Raw genomic sequence first — 18,362 nt, 5'->3', positions numbered from 1 at the left:
ATATTCTCTATAATTGTTATGCGAATAACCCAGTCTCCTGAACTATCAATCTAACAATGTTCATGATCACAACATTCACTTACATTTAGTTTTCCCTTAAATATATGGCAAAATTCTGCCATGATCTGCCACGCTCTGCCACGATTTCTCATTGCAGAGAGGTCAGTATTTGCTACAAATGGTTCTCCTGTCCCCCAGTTTATATTTTTGAAAGTTTGTTTGGACCAAACTTTTTGCTTACATTTCCTTGAGGATACTGCTGATACCTGAAGCAGCATTCTGATACACAGTATCAAAGTAGTGGTTCTGAACCTTTTTTGATACCAGGACCCATTTGTAAACATCAATGGCGAGTCCCGACCCCTGCCCGATTGCCTTCCTCCCACTCCCCCAACCCTAAGCAGCCCTTTGCAGGCTGGAACTCTGGTAACCAGAAAGGGGAAACCCAGTTTCCCATGTTTTTCTCCTTTAAAGGAGAATCTATTTTTTAAGTGTGTTGATCCATTTTTTCAAGTTTCTTTGTGACCCTTGCATGTACTCTTGCAACCCATTTTTGGGTCATGACCCACAAGTCGAGAAATGCTGCATTAAAGGATGCTCCATGAGTAAGCACAACTGCTGCCAAGTCAGTTTTACAGGATCAGAATCAGTGACTTTCAATCGAGATGCTGTGGCACCCTGGGGTACCCCTCGATCCTCTGAAGAATGCTTGTGACAGGATCCAGCCCTACGCACTGCAGCTCCAGCATCCATGTGGCTGGTCTGTGGGTGAGTCAGCCGGCACCATGTGGCCAGGAGCTCTGCTGGTTGGTCTGGCACCTGAAGGCTGTGGGCTTAAAGGAAGTCCCGCAGTGGAGCCAGGGCATGTGGGAACACTAGCAGCAGAGTTGGATGCTCTCTCTACAGCTGGATGGGGCCTGGAGCATCTTTTCAGGGCCAGCATGCCTGGAGGGGCAGTGTGTTGAGGCACACCTAGGGAGGACCCAGACACATGCTATGAAGCCAGAAGCTGGTTGTGCTCCTGGGGCTAAGTTCCCTGTAAGATCCCTGGAAGCCCTGATTGCCCATGGGACACCAGAGATTCACACAAGTGCCAGCTTGATTGCCACACCTGGTGGGCTGAGTGGCCCAGCCCGAACACCACTCTCTGGCACCCGTGATGATCCCTGTAGAAGTACGCAGGTTAGCTGGGGTTGGGAGAGGGTGGCCCAGTGGGCACTACAGGAGCTTGCCGAGGAGAGACTCCAGCACGGAGCCCCCCTGGCACTGCATGCCCCAGCCAAGTGTCTATGGACCCAGAGCACCCTGGTGGGGGATTGGTGGAACTGCAAGCATTGAGCAGGTGCACTGAGGCATGTCCCACAGCATTACTGTACTTGGCTGGACAGAACCCAGCCCAGAAAGGGGCATCACTAACTTAAGAGTCTGTGGGAGAAGGGTGCACCAGGCACTGAGACACCGACATGCTGAAGGAAAACACTCGGTTGCAGGGGCATCGTTGCCCCGCCAACTGCACTGAGGTATTTTAGTTGAATTGTTATTTTGCTGTAATTTTTGCAAGCATACAGAACCAAAGCCAGAACCCATGCAGCTCTCATGATCACCGCACCTTAACACAGGAGGAGAAGGCCCCATCACTGTATCTGAGCATCATCCAGGCTGATCCTGAACAGCCAAGTGGAAATGCGTGGGGAATAAGAGAAGAGAAGTCCCACAGAAGGCGTGTCCTGGGTCCTACAGGAGCCACTGAGTACTGATGGCTAGAAAATGGTATTTAGAGGTTTGTTTTTCAGAACTGGCTTATAGGTAAAGCAGATATGCATTACAACAATGGTCCAAGGCAATGGCAAGGGTTGACTGATTTTTAAAAAGCCTGCTTGTTACAAGTTTCCTCAAGGCCCACTGTGTCTAACAGACAAGCATCAAGCAGACACAGGCTGGGAAACTGAAGATATGTACCACATTGTTCCATAACATAAGGTGGCACCAGGTCATAGTGCCCAATTGCAGAGTCCTTGGGATTTCCTGTTTTGAGGAACAGACCAAATTAGGAGAGACCATAAAGCCCAAATTAGGATGTGTCTATGTGGTGGGTTTGTGAAACAAAGAAATATGCTGACAGGACAAAACATGGACAGTATGACAACCACAGAGAGACCAATCAATGATGCCCAGAGATGAAGAGTCATCAGAAGAGACAAAGAATACAGAAGGAAGGATAGAGTACCGAAGTATCCCCAAGACAGGAACCTGAGGCCAGTATGGACAGAGGTCACACCACCAGCACATCTCACCCACCCCACTGGGTGGGGGGGGAAGGGGAGGGGAGAGAGGACCTTGGCCTCCAACCTCCAGGCTGCTGCCATATGATATTAAAGAAAGAACTGCAGAGTGAAGCTCATGTACTAGCCAGACATACCTTAACTCTGTGAACCCTGAGCCTGATAGATAAGAATAATGCAAACAATTCTATATCTGGTACCATGGCGTATCAATAACATTTGCCTATTATTGAAGGAAGACGTCATGGTTGATCTGAGGATTTTAGGTCCAGCTGGAACAAGGTATCTAGGTCTTAAATTCAGCGCCAACAAGCACCACTTCCAGAAGTAAAACCCAGTAAAACAAGTTGTGGTGGACGAATAGACCCAGGTTCTAAATGGCCCAGGAGATGGGGCATGCCCATCGGCTGGTACTGTGGTTGTGAGCCTATCACAGTACTGCATGGTGTCATGAGATTAGCAGATAAGTAGATAAACTAGGGGTGTACCGATAGAGATTTTGGGGGCTGATACTGATAGCCAATTTTTAAGGAGGCGTATTGGCCAATACCGATCCGATTTCCGACACAGCTACAGGCAGCTGGTAAGTCTGTTGTGGTGGAAGGGGTTGGGAGAGGGAAAAGGATGCGAGGGGGCAGATCAACATCCCTCGCAGTGAGGGAGTGGGGCTGGGGCAGGTGCTGCCCAGCCAGGGTGGGGTGGGGCATGAGAGCTGTGGCTTGTCTGGAGGGTATGGGGATGGGGGTATGGCTCCCACCTCTGTGCACACTCCAGGAGAATACAGTTGCAGGGGGAGAGGGGGCCCCAGATCTGCATGGGGTGGGGCAGGGCAGGCTGCAGCTGCAAGCTGGGGCTGGGCTCTGCAAGGTGGGGACCAGGCCAGGCTGCATTTGGTGGCAGTGCTGGGAAGGGGGCTATGGAAGAGGGTGCAGCTACCCCAAATTTTGCCGTAGCTCGCCTGTAGCCAGGGCCTCCACTGCCCACCCTGAGCGTGGCCCCAGCCCAACTGCCCCCGCCATGTGCCAGGAAGAGTCTGGTGCAGCCCCAGCCCACAGCTGCAGTCCACCCCACCCATGCCCTGCCCAGATGCAGGGATGTGCACCCACCCTGTGCCCTTCTGTGGTGTGTGCAGTGGTTGGAGGTGTTTCCCCTGCCCCCTGACAAGCTACAGCTTCATCCTGTGCCCACCCTGCCCTGGCTAGGCAGCACCTGCCCCACTCCCTCCTTCACTGGGGGAGGTAGGCCTTGATCTGCCCTCCCTCAAGCCCCTTCCCTCCTGCTTCCCCATCCACCGCAACAGATTTACCAGCTGCACGCAACTCTCCAAGCTGCCAGACTGTGCTTCTTGCTGCCCATGTGCTGTGCATTTATCGGCCAAATCATCAGCCACATCAGGCCAATTTCCGATACAGTTAATTTTCTTTATATCAGTGCTGATCCAATATTGGACCAATGTATCGGTGCACCTCTAAGATAAATGTAGGCTCAGGCTCATCTCTCCCCCATCCCCCTGCCCAGGCTCTCCACAAAGCGGTAAGCAATGTAATATATAAATTAGTTTTTGAAATTGGTTTTTGAAACTCAATTCACTCAGGTCCAATGAGGGGTGCCTCAAGTCCAGTGAAGGTGCTTCAAGTACAAAAAGGTTGAGAACCACTTGTCTAGATGAACAGTGCAATTTGTGTTGTTAGCCAAACATCATGTAACCATAGATACTTCAACACTGATTCTCCCCTCCTACCCCACCCGCTCCACCATTTGATTCCTTGCCAGGATTCTCTCTAAACTTTAACAAGAGCCCATGACTCTTAATGCTTATGGACTTAAAAGGAAAATCAGTTCACACACAACTCTGAGAAGGCTGCGAGCCTAAATCAGTCACTGCGCTTTCTCAGCTGACCTTGAAACCAAAGTGCCCACCCACTTGCTATGTGCCCAAGTAGCATATGGATAGAGATGAAAGACACAACACATATAAATTACATTAATTTGTTCACACCCCTCCTATTTTAAAATCCAGATTATCCAAAACCATCATTGAGATTTTATAAAAGGAATTCTAGCATAGATTTAAAAGTCTGCTTAAGGCTGTGTGCGCTAGTCAGAAAAATGTTTCAGGCACTGGAAAAGATGTGAATCTGAAACTGTGCAGCACAACAAGCATACATCAGTTTATGTCAGCTACATTCCTGGTTGACCTTATGTGTTGGAGGTAAAGATGATGCAGAGATTAAAACAGAAGTTAAAGTGTATAGGCAGCAAATCTTATGTTATACAAAAATGTAATACGGTGTTATGACTAAAGTGTGCAATTGGATAATGTGCGAGTACTCTTCTATTTACTTTGTTGCTGCTTCTGTGATTACAATGCTGCATGTTTTATGTAATAAATACACCACTTTCTAACACCATACTCTAACAGTAGGTCTTTAACAAGAAACACTGGAATACTGCCAGGCCTAAATGCTCAGGTCCCCCAAAATCACAAGATTAACTTACTATTCATGTGATTTTTTAAATACAATACGTTTGGGTTCTTCGTCTTTCCCTTCCATTTCTGAGCCTGACGTTTTCAAGTTTTTCTCCCTAGTCAAGATGACTAGAGACTTTCATTTTAAAAAAGCAAACAGATTCTCATTTAATAGAAAGATTTCAGGTGGAACGTAAGGCTGGGAAGGACTTCCTGAATTCCTATTGCAGACAACATGTCAAATTCCTTTCATAAAGGGATACTGGGGTTTTAAGAAAAAAATTTCAAGTATTTGCTAGACCAGTGACCAATCTGATAAAAAAGAGGGCATCAATGACACTGCATTTGCTTTGTGTTTTTCTTGCTGGAACTGTTCATGTTATTCCACATACTATTTAACAGGATTAGTAACTAATTAAAATCCTGTAAGTAAATCAACTATTCTTTTTGTTGTGTGTATACAAAAAATCTTGAGTATACTGGTCATTTCATAGATCCATCCAGCAGCTTTGAAATTTCCATTTATTTTTATTTCAAAACATTTTTAAGCATCATTTTATTTCAAGAGTTTTAAGTATCATAATCATGATTCAAGTGTCTGTATCTTCTACGAGTAACTGCAATCAACAGTTTTTTTTAAATATATGCAGAGGATTTTTTTCTGTTGAACTCTTGACAGGGCTATCACCTAATCACACATATGGAATAATACTAGGAAGAATAGAAATCCTAATCTGAACTGCAAGAAACTGGTGTTTTAACTTCATGTGCATTTAGACTTCAAAAAATTAAGCAAGCTCTTCAGTGTCAGCTGAAGGACAAGGAAAGCTATTGACCTACTACATGGACAATGAGTCTCAACCCTGATCTGGGGGACCCTCTCTAGGGAGGGAAAGGTAGGTTAATCTCCATGACTCATTTTACAGCTTCACTGATGAGACTGCAAACCACTGTGCCAATTAATGCCAGTTGCCATGGTGATTTTCTGTGCTGGGGACACTTGTCCACTAGAAACCGAACAGAGATCAACTCACTTTATCACTTGTCAGAGATAGAGAACCAATTTATTGCAATATGTCACAATCTCAAAGAAGTATCTAGCCCCTCTTCAAGTAAAGCATGAATGCCACCATCAGACTTGGTGTTGTTAAACAACTCACTCAGGTCCCCCAGTAGTTGTCAGCTGGTATTGACTTTTGCTCATTGAGACTAGTGATTTAGAGATGAGAGGCTCTATATAATGTTCCTAGTTCTAGGTGCCATCCAATACCTACAGATATAGTTTAAAGATCTGAGGGGAAAGAAAAATATGGAGGAAAAGTTGTTGTTGTAAAGTATCTAAAAAACCACTGTATGGTTTTTTAAGAGAAAAAAACCTTTAAAAAAGTATATAAAATATTCAGTCACTGATCCTTGAAGACCTCAACCTCACCCAAAACTGCTCAAATTGTTAAAACATCTATTGTGCTATTTCCATTATGCATCAGGTTATTTCTACCAGTGAAATATTGCCTGTTTGGCAAATCTTCTATAATCTTCACACACTACATGAAATAAAAACAAAAACTCCAACCCATTACCTAAACAGAGTTGTTCCTTTGATTTAATGTTTTCTAAGCTGCTTTTAAAAACAGTTAGATAAGCTGCTCTGCAGTTCACATAAAATGTCTCTTCTTCAGAATACTGGGATTTCTTTGCTCGAGGACTTTCTGAGACCACGGCTTTCTGGCTGGAAAGGAATGCATTACTTCCCGTATTGCTCGCCATTCTGTGAAGAACACAAATATATTTAGTGTCTGGTTCTTTACTTTCACAGTGTTTAAGTATGTTCCTGATTTGACCTCCTCACCGATCCATTTAACGTTTTTGTGCATGTTTCCCATATTCTCATTTCCATGTTTGGAATATTGATATTCATCCATCTTTGTAAAATGCTCTGAGATCCACGAATTACAAATAAATAAATGCTAATCATTATTAATTATTATTTACTCCTTATTAATAGAAAATAGGATAATATTATTTAGTGTCCCTGAACTGTTGGCCATGATGCATCTCTACCAAGTTCAAACACAATAAACTTTTCAATGCTTGCTTTGACATTCAAGATCAGAGTTCTGTCTCTAGGGCAGCAATTCTTCAACAGCATGCCATTAAATTCTTTTAAGGGTGGCACAGGGGGACACACAATATTAGGTGTGCAAAGGCCTACATATGAGTCACGATATAAACCCAGAAATTTCAAACAGAAATCAATAGTGTCAAAAACATTCTGATTAGTTGTGGTCTTTCAACGAACTTTGAAACAAGAATTGCTTTATTATTTTTTGGTAGTGAAGAAACAAATAAAAACAGAGAGCTGGTATTTTCCAGGGTGCCTTGAGTCTGAAAATATCAAGAACCATTGCCCTAGGGTGGTGGCTTTGAAGTGGGTGGGTTCCAGGAAGGAATCAACCAGTCATAGCATCATAGAAAATGAGGGTTGGAAGGGACCTCAGGAGGTCACATCCAGTCCAACCCCTGGCTCAAGGCAGGACCATCCCCAACTAGATCATCTCAGCCAAGGCTCTGCCTAGTGGGGTCTTAAAAAACCTCCAAGGACAGAGATTCCACAACCTCTTTCGGTAACCTGTCCCAGTGTTTTACTACCCTCCTGGTGAGAAAGTTTTTCCTAATATCTAACCTAAACTTCCCTTGCTGCAACAGTCTCCCCCTATTATAAACATTCCCGTGATGCCAGGTGTTGTTCTGAGAAGCTGCACTGCTTTACCCCGTCAGCCATCCTGAGGCGCAGAGCTACAATATTTTCTTGCATATAACCATAGGCAGATTAATGCACAGGCCAGCATGACACGAGCCCAGAGGCCCCTATCAATTTGGGGCCCTGGCCCCAGGATCCTCATCAGCAGGGATGCGAAAGCTGCAGTTTTAAAGTCGATGCCCATTTTTGGAGCCAAGTTTAAAACTGCAGTTTTCACATTTGTTTCCCTGGGAGCTGGAAATGTGGGAGCAGGGGGCAGTGCTGGGATCAGCCTAGGAGAGCCGTGCTGTGCCTGGGAAACCGGGAGTGGGCTGGGTGGCTCCGCGTCTGGAGAGGACGGGGCCGAGCCAGGCTGGGAGAGCCATGCCCTACCTGGCAGGAGGGGAGGGGGGCAGCTGGGCCAGCCCAGGAGCACCACATGGCACCTTTGTGGGCAGCAGCGCTGGGAGGGCCTTGGAGATCATAGCCCCCCCAAATTCATCTTAGCCTCCCGCAGCAACCCTTCCCAGTGCCCACCCGCAGAGACACGGCATGGCACTCCTGGCCCAGCCTGCAGCAAGTCCCTGCAGGTCAGTGTAACAGGCTGGATAAGGAGTGAGACTGAACCAAAGGCAGCTCGCAGCTGGGGGAAGGGTTGCCTCCATGTGATTGAGTGGGGCAGAGGGGAGGGGAAGGGAGGGTGTGTGTATGTGTATGTGTGTGTGATCACTTGCAGAGAAAGAAGAGTAGAGTGCATGTGCCTGTGCATGTAATCAGCCTTAGGTAGGGTGGGGAGCAGGGAGATTTTACTAACTTGCACAAACCAAATTTGTGCTTGCCGAGGGCCCCAGTACACCTTACTCTGCCTCTGCATACAAACATGCACCTTTCCCCCCAGAATCAGCTCCCCAAAATAGGGGTGCAGGTATTAAGTGGGGAAGCTGATGTTCTGACTCTGTTGGGAGCACTCTGATTAGATTTCTGCTCCAGATTGCAGCAGCTGTGGGAGTCGATAGCCTTACTGGCTCATTGTTCTTTACTCTACAGGTGTTAATGATCATCTCTACTAGAAGAAGACTCAATTCTTAAAGAGATGTTTCCAGAACCACCCATCCTAGCCTTTAAAAAAGAACCAAACCTCACTAACCTCATCACAAGAAGCAAACTCCCTATGACCCAAACCACACCAAATGGACCCAGACCATGCCAGCATAAGAGATGTAAAACCTGCCAACACATCTCCACCAGTCTCACAATCACTACACCCCACAACAGAGCCCTCACCATTCCTGGATCTTGCACATGCACCTCCAGAAATGTAATGCATCTTATCCAGTGTACCAAATGCCCTGATGGAAAATATGAAGGAGAAACAAAACAACAACTGCGCACCAGAATGAACGCACACCAAAAATCCATCAAAGACAAAAATATCCAATTATCTGTGGGTGCCCACTTCTCACAAGACAATGATTCCCTCTCTGATCGCTCAGTTCTAACCCTCAAAGGCAACTTACAAAACACCTTTCATAGATGAGCCTATGAACTTCACTTCATAAATCTACCGGATACAAAAAATCATGGACTTAATATAGACATTAGATTTATGACACATTACAACCTGCCTGACATCTGATTCACCAGGTAACCTGCCTCAAGCCGACCACTAACATTCCTTCACACATTTCCATCCCTTCCCTCCCCACTCCCATCTCTACCCTTTGTCTTACAAACTTCCACTCATTTTCATTTTCACAGACTTCTTGTTATACTTCAACTTCATTTCTACCTTGGAGAACACAACAGCAGCACAGTCTCCCAATGCCTGAAGGGTTTGTGCCTCCAAACTTGCAAATAACTTTCTCCCAACTATTTAGTTGGTCTAATAAAAGATATCACATCTGCCCAAAGAACCTTGACTGCCTAAGGCCTAGGATCAACACAGCTACAACCAACAACCCTCTCTCCTTTTAATAGTCTTGATGTTCTGCTAATCATGCTAGCCTTTTTTAAGGCAATTTTGCTGCAAGCTCCTGGTCTATTGCACAGTCTCTTTATCTCCTTTCAAAATCACAGATCCATCCATGGAGACCAGTCTTCAGCAGCAGCTAGGCAGTCAACTTTAGTTATGCAGTAAAAAAAGAGGTTGTGTCAGCTGAAGGGCTCTGTCCCTACTCTATGAAGCCATAACTCTGGAAAAATAATTTCTTTATTCTGCCTTTCAAAAACTAGGTGTATACTCTGGGGCCTGATATATTTGAGAAAATACAGTAATCATCTTGGGCACAGTGCCATGCTAAAACCGCTTCATATTCAGGAAGTATCATTCACAGCCTGGATAATGGACACAGGGTCTCAATAAAGCTGTTATACTACACAGTTTCCAGTTCTGCAATACTTTGGTCCTGGAGTTCATGTGAATCATCCTGGAGCTAAGCAGGCTTGTGACGGTTGAGCGCCACTCCTCCTGGGCTTGTCTGAACTATGTTTTTTCCTCAATTTTACAGTGTTACTACTGCCAATTCAACTCACCTTACAGCAGTAAAAAAAAAATGGGAGCAACTTGTAGCCTCTGATGTTTTAAAACTTTCTAGTGGCAATATGTGAAACATTCTCTCTCACCAAGCTTTAAATAACTCCTTAAAACACAAAGAAATGGACAGCTTTTCCCCTGTAATCAACTAATATACAGACCCACTGTGAGATAATAGCTCAGCTATTCTAAAAAAGATAACTACCCAGATGCTAATGTCCCAGAAGGAAAAAACCCAGAATTAAGGCTGGTGTGTTTAGAGATCATCAGAATTCAATCACAGACTAAGGTCCAAGATTCATACCAAGGGAGACCCTTATAGTCATTGGCTCTTACTAACCCCAGTGACACTGCACAGGCCTAAAAGCAACATTTTAAGAAGCTCAATGAGGAAAGATACCCACTACCCAATTCTGATTATTGGTCTACAAAGAAACAATAAAGCAATGTCAGAGTGAAAAAAGTGAACTCGTTTAAGACAAGATGTCACACACACGTGTAGAAAATGCTGAGTTGGGTTGGTAAAGAAATAAGCATGAGAACAATGATAACATAAATACTGCAATTAAATGTAGATATAAAATGTCAGTGTATTCTAAAGTATGGATAGCTTTCTCCAAGCTTCTGGCTGCTAGAAACTTGCTGTATTAGAATAATTTTTAAAACAAACAACAGCATGTTGTAAGATTATACTGTAAAGTCACTGTGCAGTTTTTATTTCTGCTTTATCCTTCAAAATCTCAAGTCTCAAAATCGAGCAGCTAGAATTTGGTAGGCGATTAATCAGTTCACACTGTATCAACAGAGAAACTCTAATGAGAAAACATACGTTTTTGGGCAACCACTATATAAGAATAGCACAACTGCTTTTAAATCAATACCCTAATTTTCTCCGGTGCTAAAACGCCGATCCAGCTTCCCACTGATAGCAGTTCCACTTTCTCCATGTGACACTCAACCCTTCAAACACTTAAAACACAAAAATAGAAGAGATCAGATTCACCCAAAGAGCCTCATCTGCCCAAAAAACCAGCATGCGCTTCGCTGTACTCCCGCGAGCCCAAGGTGCGGCTCATGAGTTTACAAGCCAGCCCGAGCATCAGCTTTGTGAGAAATTTGGGACCACAAACGGCGACAGCGCTGCACAGAGCGGAGCCCTGGCAAATCGGGGAATCGGTTTCTCATCCTAATAACTGAAACGATTCAACACCTCGTGCTCGTAAATGGCCAGTAAACATGACCAACGGCTTCCTCCTTTAGCAAAAGTGATGAAGGTTTTTAGACGGGCACTAAGTTGTCTGGTCCTGTCGGTCTAAGGGCCTCAAACACGGTTGTACCCGGTGCTGACTTCTGCATATCTGCTCGGGGATAATAAATAAATCAGCCACAAGGCCGCGGCGTGGGTAGGTAGGCAGGCACGTAGGGTCCCCTGCGGGACCCCTTGGGCTCCTACTCCCCAGGCCTCCGTCACTGGCACCTTGTGGAGTTACACCAGGGAGGGAACGAGAAATCACCGCTTATCACAGACCGAGCACCCTATCGGTAACACACGGGCCGCCTGCCCGACACGTCTAGGCCGCTCCCGCCAACGGCGGTCACCGCGATGCCGCCCCGCGCAGCTCGGACCTGGGCTCCCGCCGCCGCGGCGGAGGAGGAAGAGAAACATCCAACCGCCACGACGGAGCCGGGGGAGGCAGCGCTCGTGTCCGGCCCAGCCGGGGGGCGGGGCGGATAGGGCTGAGCTGAGGAGGCGTCTCCGTCTCTCGTCCCCCCGCCCCTTCCCCCGTGCCCGGGCGCGGCGGCCGCGGGACGCGTTTCCGGCCGGCGGGGTTTGGGCGGTGCACCGGCGGCCATGCCGTACGTACAGGGCGGGCGGGGGTGAGGTGCCGCCGCCCCGGGGGTGAAGGGGGTTGGGCCGATTTGGGCCGGCACTTGGCCTCGCCCGGGGGTTCATTGGGGGTGTCAAATCCCGCCTGTCCCCACCTCGCAGCTCGGGGGGGCGGGGAAGAAGTATGTTGCCCCATAATCCTAACCTGTCTTTTTTTTAGGCCCCAATCCCATCCTAATCTGGCCTTCATTTAGGCCCCCTAATTGCCGTCCTAATCTGGCCTTCATTTAGGCCCCCTAATTGCCGTCCTAATCTGGCCTTCATTTAGGCCCCCTAATTGCCGTCCTAATCTGGCCTTCGTTTAGGTCCCCTAATTGCTGTCCTAATCTGGCCTTCGTTTAGGCCCCAAAATCCCATCCTAATCTGGCCTTCTCTTGGGCCCTCTGGTCCCATCTTAATCTGGCCTTTGTTTAGGGCTCTGCACTTGATGTGGGATGTGATTTATACCTATTAATTAGGACATATGCTGAGGTAATGAAATACATTCTTCTTCTTGAGGATGTCTAATTCATTCACAGCAAGTTTGTAAAGGGTCTAGATTACCTTTGAAAAAGGAGCTGGGGGTAAAGAATAAGCCGGGAATAAGCAACCTGGTTAAGCCTCGTGGGCAAGGTGGGGTTGCCCTTGTAGAGGACAGTTTGGTTTTCAGCTTCTCTGTCCTCTGTTGATACAAAACCCTGAGGCATGGGCAACTGACTGGTGCCACCTTAGTAAGGGGGATGGGGGGTATATGCCCCCCCACCCCAGTAATCAGTCAGCAACTGGGGAGTGTCCCCCATGGCCAGTCTCGCTGACCAGGGGGCACAGCCAGTCTCACTGACTGCAGCTGATCATGCTGTCTAGGAAGTGGCCACGGTGCTTCATCCGGTGCTCAAAGGGGGGGCCCTGGTACTCCTGCCTGCCTGTTGCCTAAGTGGGGAGCATGGCCTGTCGGGGTGCATGTGCACCCCCTACACGTTGCCACTGCCCAAAGGCGGCAGGTTTCATATCAATAGAGGATAGAGGACAATAGGATTGTCCTCTATGATAACCATCCTAGAGCAAGGGCCTTGCACAGCTCTAGCATCAATATTTTTGTCCCGGGATAAACTGGTGGGTTGTTTTTAGCCTGAGATCCCAGGGAAGAGCTCTGAGGTTTTGTTTGGGGGTCTGTGACACCAGTATTGCCAATTCTCATGATCTGGGGAGTTGTTTTTAAAGTTTACACTTTGGGAATGTGGACACCTTAGCTCTTTTATACATATACGGTATATGAACATATATAAAAGAAAGAAGGAGCTAAGGTGTTCACATTCCTGAAGCATAGACTTTAAGAATCACAATCATGAGAATTGGCAATACTGTGACACGTACAGGTTGACAAGCAAAAAATGTTTCCCTGAGCTCTCAGTGCCTTCCTGCTTCTGAGGTTTGGAGAAACCAGAGCATGGAAGTCTGGATGCAGTCCCTGCTCTCACTAGGCTTTCATGTGAGGACAGCTCAGTACCTGTGTGTAAACTCTTCAGAGCAGGTTCTGTGCTGGTACCTGATAGGGCTCTTGGGCCTTGAGTACAAATAAAATAATAATAACCTGTTAGCTCCTCTGAACCCCAATTTTCCCATCTGTAAAATAGAGGTAGCAGTTACCTGCCTCCCAGGCATGCTCTTAATTTATTTTTGGATGAAAAGTGGTTGATAGTGTGTGACTTTGTGCTAGTGGAAATGACAGCGGCTGCTTTGAGAAGCTAATGCTGGCTGCTGCTGATCTGTCATACCTGGTTGAAGTACTTCAACCTTTTGTGGACAGCCTTTTGGGGCTCTTCCTGGCTGCTGAATTGAGTGTGGGTCTCTACTATTGTACTCTACCATAGAAAGCAGCTTTTTGGAAAATGGCCTGCTGTTTGAATAGCTCCCACCTGCATCTAACAACTTCCCAAGCCAAAGAGTGTGAAAGTGAGAGGATTCTTTAGTTTCACTGCTGTACCCGACTTGTGAATAGTCATGAAGGAAATGAGTAGAGTTCTGTGCATTTCATTCTCCTGAGCAAGTAGCACAAGTTGACCTGCAGTCTTGGACAGGTCAGGCTGTGTCCTGTTACAGGCACTTCACACTGGGTGCATCTACACGTGCGCTTTACTGTGGAGCCGACTGATTATTAGCTTTGCAGTAAAGTGTCACTGTCTACAGGTGTGCCTGTGTTAGGGCGCAGTAAATTAACTCCACTTTAGGATAGTATTGTCCGGGACAAGTACTATCCCACTTCAGAGTAATTGCATGCACCAAAATGTACGTGTAGGCAGTAACTGGGGCTGGCTGGAGCATGAGGGTACTACAGTGGGGGGGGGCTGCCTGCCAGTTAGCTCCATACTGTAGCACCCTTGTGCCCTAGCCGGCCCCTCCACTGCACGTTGAGCTACGGTGAAGCACAGTGGGCTGGCAGGCTGACCCTCCAGGTCCTCTGCCAGCCAGGGCTGCTCCAACCCAGCTCAGTGTGCTGTGATCTTGGGTGTACATGTAAACACTGTGGCTGGAGGCAATAAACTCCGGTGTGAACTGCGCTGGAGTTTATCATTACGTGCTAATTGCATGTGTAAATGCACCCAATTTGTAGTTACCTTTATTACTATTAGATTTTGCTTTTACTGAAAGTTTAAATTGTTCACCATTTGATGATTTAGGCTTCAATGTTTGTTAGTCAAAGCAAACCTTTTAGCTACTGGCAAATAGATTTTTTTTTTCAATTCTGGTTAATGAGTCTACCCTAAAACGGGCTGTGTACATTGTTCTCACTTCCACACTCTAAACATTGTGTTTGGAGATTTTACTCCTCTTCCCGTAAGTGTTTATATGAGATGTTTTTGGCTGAGTAGGACTCCTTACAGATTTCCTTGAATGAACTTTTAGGAGGTAGATTTGGATTATGAGACTGCAAGTCCTAAGTGGTCCTGACTGAACTATAGTTGACCACTGATTTACCAGCCAGTGCCAGGATATCAAAGAGAATACACACTCATGAACCAAAACATGTAATTGGGTTTGAATAGACTCTCTCACTTTTTCTAGGAAGGGCAGGTCTCAGGCAACTGTATAAGGCTAAAAAGGGCATCATGCAGCCCCTTCCTCAGTAGAGGAATTAACCTGAAAAACCTGCCTCTGTGTCTGTTGGTCTGTGAAGCCTCTGGAAACTCCTTGAGCTATGCAGAGGCAAATCTGGGATGACAAACTTTATTGCTATACAAAATACTGGGAAGACTTTAAATAAAGTGTTGCTGACCCCTCCAACTTTTTTCCTGAGAAATTTCCCAAATCCTTTAGCAGGATTTTCATGCTGTGTTTCATTTATCCTCATTGTAAAGCTATCTCAAGTCCAGATTCTGCTCTGCTTAGGCTTCCAGCTTCTTTTGAAGTCCATCATAAAAACTTCCATTATAACATGCCTTAGTATAACATGCAAATGCATTGGCCTCTAGACTAGAGCACCCTTACAGGGTGGATGTATTAATGTATATTATGTTTCTCTACTGCCACCAGGATGGAAGCTATAATGGAGTCTGCATTCCTTAAGCAATATAGGTCACCATATTAAAAAAATACCCTTTGTAAAGAATTCATTCAAACTTACAGCTTTGACTTTCCCTTGGCAAAAATTTCAGTTGCTTTTTAATACAGAAAATTAAATTGTACGTGTTTATTTGGCTTTTGAAAGCTAGAATATTTCTGTTATGCTTTTTTGAAATACAAATAATTTTAAATTGGTGCTACCTCACGCAACTATAATATATGAATGATACTTCAAAGAAGCATTTTTTTTAGTTCATTTCTTCTTATGCTGGCACATCTGCAATGTGGAAATAATGGCACAGCCTAAAAAACCCCCTTTGCTTTGAATGATGTTATCCTAATTCCTGTTAAATCAAAATGTTGCTTTCCAAAGTGGAATCTGTGGGCTTGCCTACCTTGTGAAGTAAAATACATTTTCCAAAGCTTGTTTAATTTAAAATAAATGTGTAAGTTTCTTAGAGAATGATTTCATAAAGGGTTCCATAATTTTTCTTGTTGTTTTATATAATGCTTTAAACTATTGTTTAAGATTTAAGAATGTGCTTAAAAAGTTGCAGTTGTCTCTGGGAAAAATAGTCTTAATTTATGTTGACCTTTCTTTCCTTTGAGTATTTAGTCTGCATTCAATAAAATTTTGATGACTGCTCTTTAGAAGACAGCTGTACGATATAAAGTATTATAAATATTCAGCTTTCCTCTTCTAGCATTGCCATTAACAGCTGGGCATCCAGTTCAGCAGAGCAGATTTTTCAGGGAGAGCTTGGCATGTTCCTGAATCAGTATTGTGAAGAAGACTAGAAAATAGTTTCTTATGGTTTGGGGACTTGTAAAGACATAGAGCATCTGTTCCCCAGTTAAGTCATAGTCTGGTAGCATTGAATCATGTTAAGAGCTAAAATGATGGGAAGAACTACTTTTTTCACCTTGGCTGTACCTGTGTTTAAATGCCTAATACATGGTTTCTACTAATGGCAAAATAATTTCAGCTTCTGCCCAGAAGGTATGTAAATAACTGTACTTGCGTTTGATTTTTTTTTTTTTTAATTTTTGGTTGTTCGTGTGAAAAGAGACAGGTATTCTGTTTTTAATATAGAGTCCTGCATAATGTGTTCAGTGTCTTAACTGATTTATAAAATTCTTGTGCTATAAAATGGAGAGGTGGATTTTCTTTTTATACCAACAACTTAACATTTCAGCTTCCCAAAAAAACAACATTTTTGTCGTACAACATTGGAATCAATTAATAAATATGCCTTGCTCAGAATGGTCTCCCTATTATAGTGTACAAAACAATGCATTGAAAAGTAGGGGGAAATAATTCTTTTAAAATCACAGATTATGAATCTTATTGATAAGAATGTTTTATGTGAAGAATTGTAATACTTCTCTATCTTTGTCTTTCAGAGCTAAGAGAGCACTGAAGTTAGAGAGCTATACAGAAGAAAATGTAAGTATTCAATTTTGCATTTGGAACTATTTAATAAAGTTATCTGCAATCTACATAAACACACTATTTCATTAGGCTTGTTATTTTATAGTAGATTGGATAACAGTCTACAAAAAAGCTCATTACAACAAGAACTGATTGCTAAAAATCTTTGGAGTGAAATTGTTGTTTTTCATATACATTGCCTGACTTTAAGTGAAGTATTTATCTACATGAAGCAATTGAGTGTAACAGATAAATATGCATATTTTTGGTCACCTTCACTTCGTAACCAAGACCTGAATGAGTTAGGAGCCTTGGTGAAATCATTTATTAGAAATTAGCTCCATAATAGTGGAAGCAAATGTTCTGCCATCTAACTGTACATGTAACAATATGGAATTATGATAATGCTATAATCTGCATATTATAAACTGCAAAATTGAAATGAAAACATTAAAGGCATTTTTATGTCAAGGATATAATTACCTCCCTCAGCTAATCGGGCATAATGAAACGATAAAATACTAACACTGCAATAAATTTCACCACAGTTATCACAATAAAAATAAAATTGTACTGTTGCTATTATTTTTTGTAAATGTGGCCATAGTATATTCCCAGTGCCAGCATGTCATGACATATGTCAGTTTATTATCTGCCCCTACCAACAGTGGGTGTTGCTACAAGCACTAACGTAGAAGAGTTCATGAGGATGGTAGCATTAGAGGAAAAGAAAATTTGTCGAGAAGTATATTAAGACAAATAGCTGGTCAGTAAATGAGCCTCCAGTAAATCTCCACATAGCTGTGTCATTTTGGAGAGATTGGTTTATATGCAACACATATTTAGAAGTCTCAATGGTATTTAGTGAAATAGAAACTTGCAATTTTAAAAATTTGCTGGATACTTTTTTATTTAAACAGAGGTGGCAAAATACCGCAGTGGCACTAAAAATATCATTAGCAATTTAATTAGCAGTTTAGTGTACCATTACCCAACTTGTTCTGCTCAGAATGCAGCTGTGACTGTAATTTTGCATCTGTTTCTTTGGTCAGAGTCACATTTTTGTAGATGAGTGGTTCAGCCTGAAATTAAAGGCAGTCCTTTTCTGCCTAAATCCATCTCTCTTGGTTCCTATCTTAAAAAAGAAAAAAAAGTATTTGAACAGAAAGGAAGTGCATTTTCACCCAAACTGTTTACAGCAAAATAATTGCAACACAATACTTTGTTTATATCAGCTTTTCAGAAGTATTATGGGTTAAAATTTTAATTGAAATCATTTTGTATTTAGGGATTTCAGTTGTAATGTAGGTATCTCAGTTGTAATAAATAATCATGTAATGCCTCTTCTACATGTATCTCAAAGACTTTAAGTTGAATATAAATAATGAAAGTACAATTTCATTATAAACTAGTCGGGGGGGATCAGCAGGCATTGGGGAAGTCACTGTTTCCCCGAGCACTGCCAGGAGTGACCAGG

General features: G+C 44.1%; 2 protein-coding genes across 2 annotated transcripts in view; one reads left to right on the top strand and one right to left on the bottom strand.

Annotated features, from left to right (window-relative positions):
* The window catches only part of EFCAB7 (EF-hand calcium binding domain 7), a 44,694-nt gene extending 32,957 nt beyond the window's left edge, over positions 1-11,737 (bottom strand). The window contains exons 1-2 of the mRNA XM_019531565.1: positions 11,652-11,737; positions 6,333-6,520 (exon numbers count right to left, since the gene is read on the bottom strand). Of these exons, the coding sequence (XP_019387110.1) occupies positions 6,333-6,519 (187 nt within the window). The 5' untranslated portion in view covers position 6,520; positions 11,652-11,737. The remainder of the gene's footprint in view (positions 1-6,332; positions 6,521-11,651) is intronic.
* A 1,569-nt stretch (positions 11,738-13,306) lies between these two features.
* Positions 13,307-18,362, top strand: part of ITGB3BP (integrin subunit beta 3 binding protein) — a 44,554-nt gene continuing 39,498 nt past the window's right edge. Inside the window, exons 1-2 of the mRNA XM_019531566.1 lie at positions 13,307-13,401; positions 16,858-16,900. Of these exons, the coding sequence (XP_019387111.1) occupies positions 13,340-13,401; positions 16,858-16,900 (105 nt within the window). The 5' untranslated portion in view covers positions 13,307-13,339. The remainder of the gene's footprint in view (positions 13,402-16,857; positions 16,901-18,362) is intronic.

The sequence above is a fragment of the Crocodylus porosus genome, unplaced genomic scaffold (assembly GCF_001723895.1).
Source record: "Crocodylus porosus isolate Cpor-Errol unplaced genomic scaffold, CroPor_comp1, whole genome shotgun sequence".
NCBI lineage: Eukaryota > Metazoa > Chordata > Crocodylia > Crocodylidae > Crocodylus > Crocodylus porosus.
This window is presented reverse-complemented; position numbering and strand designations above follow the sequence as displayed.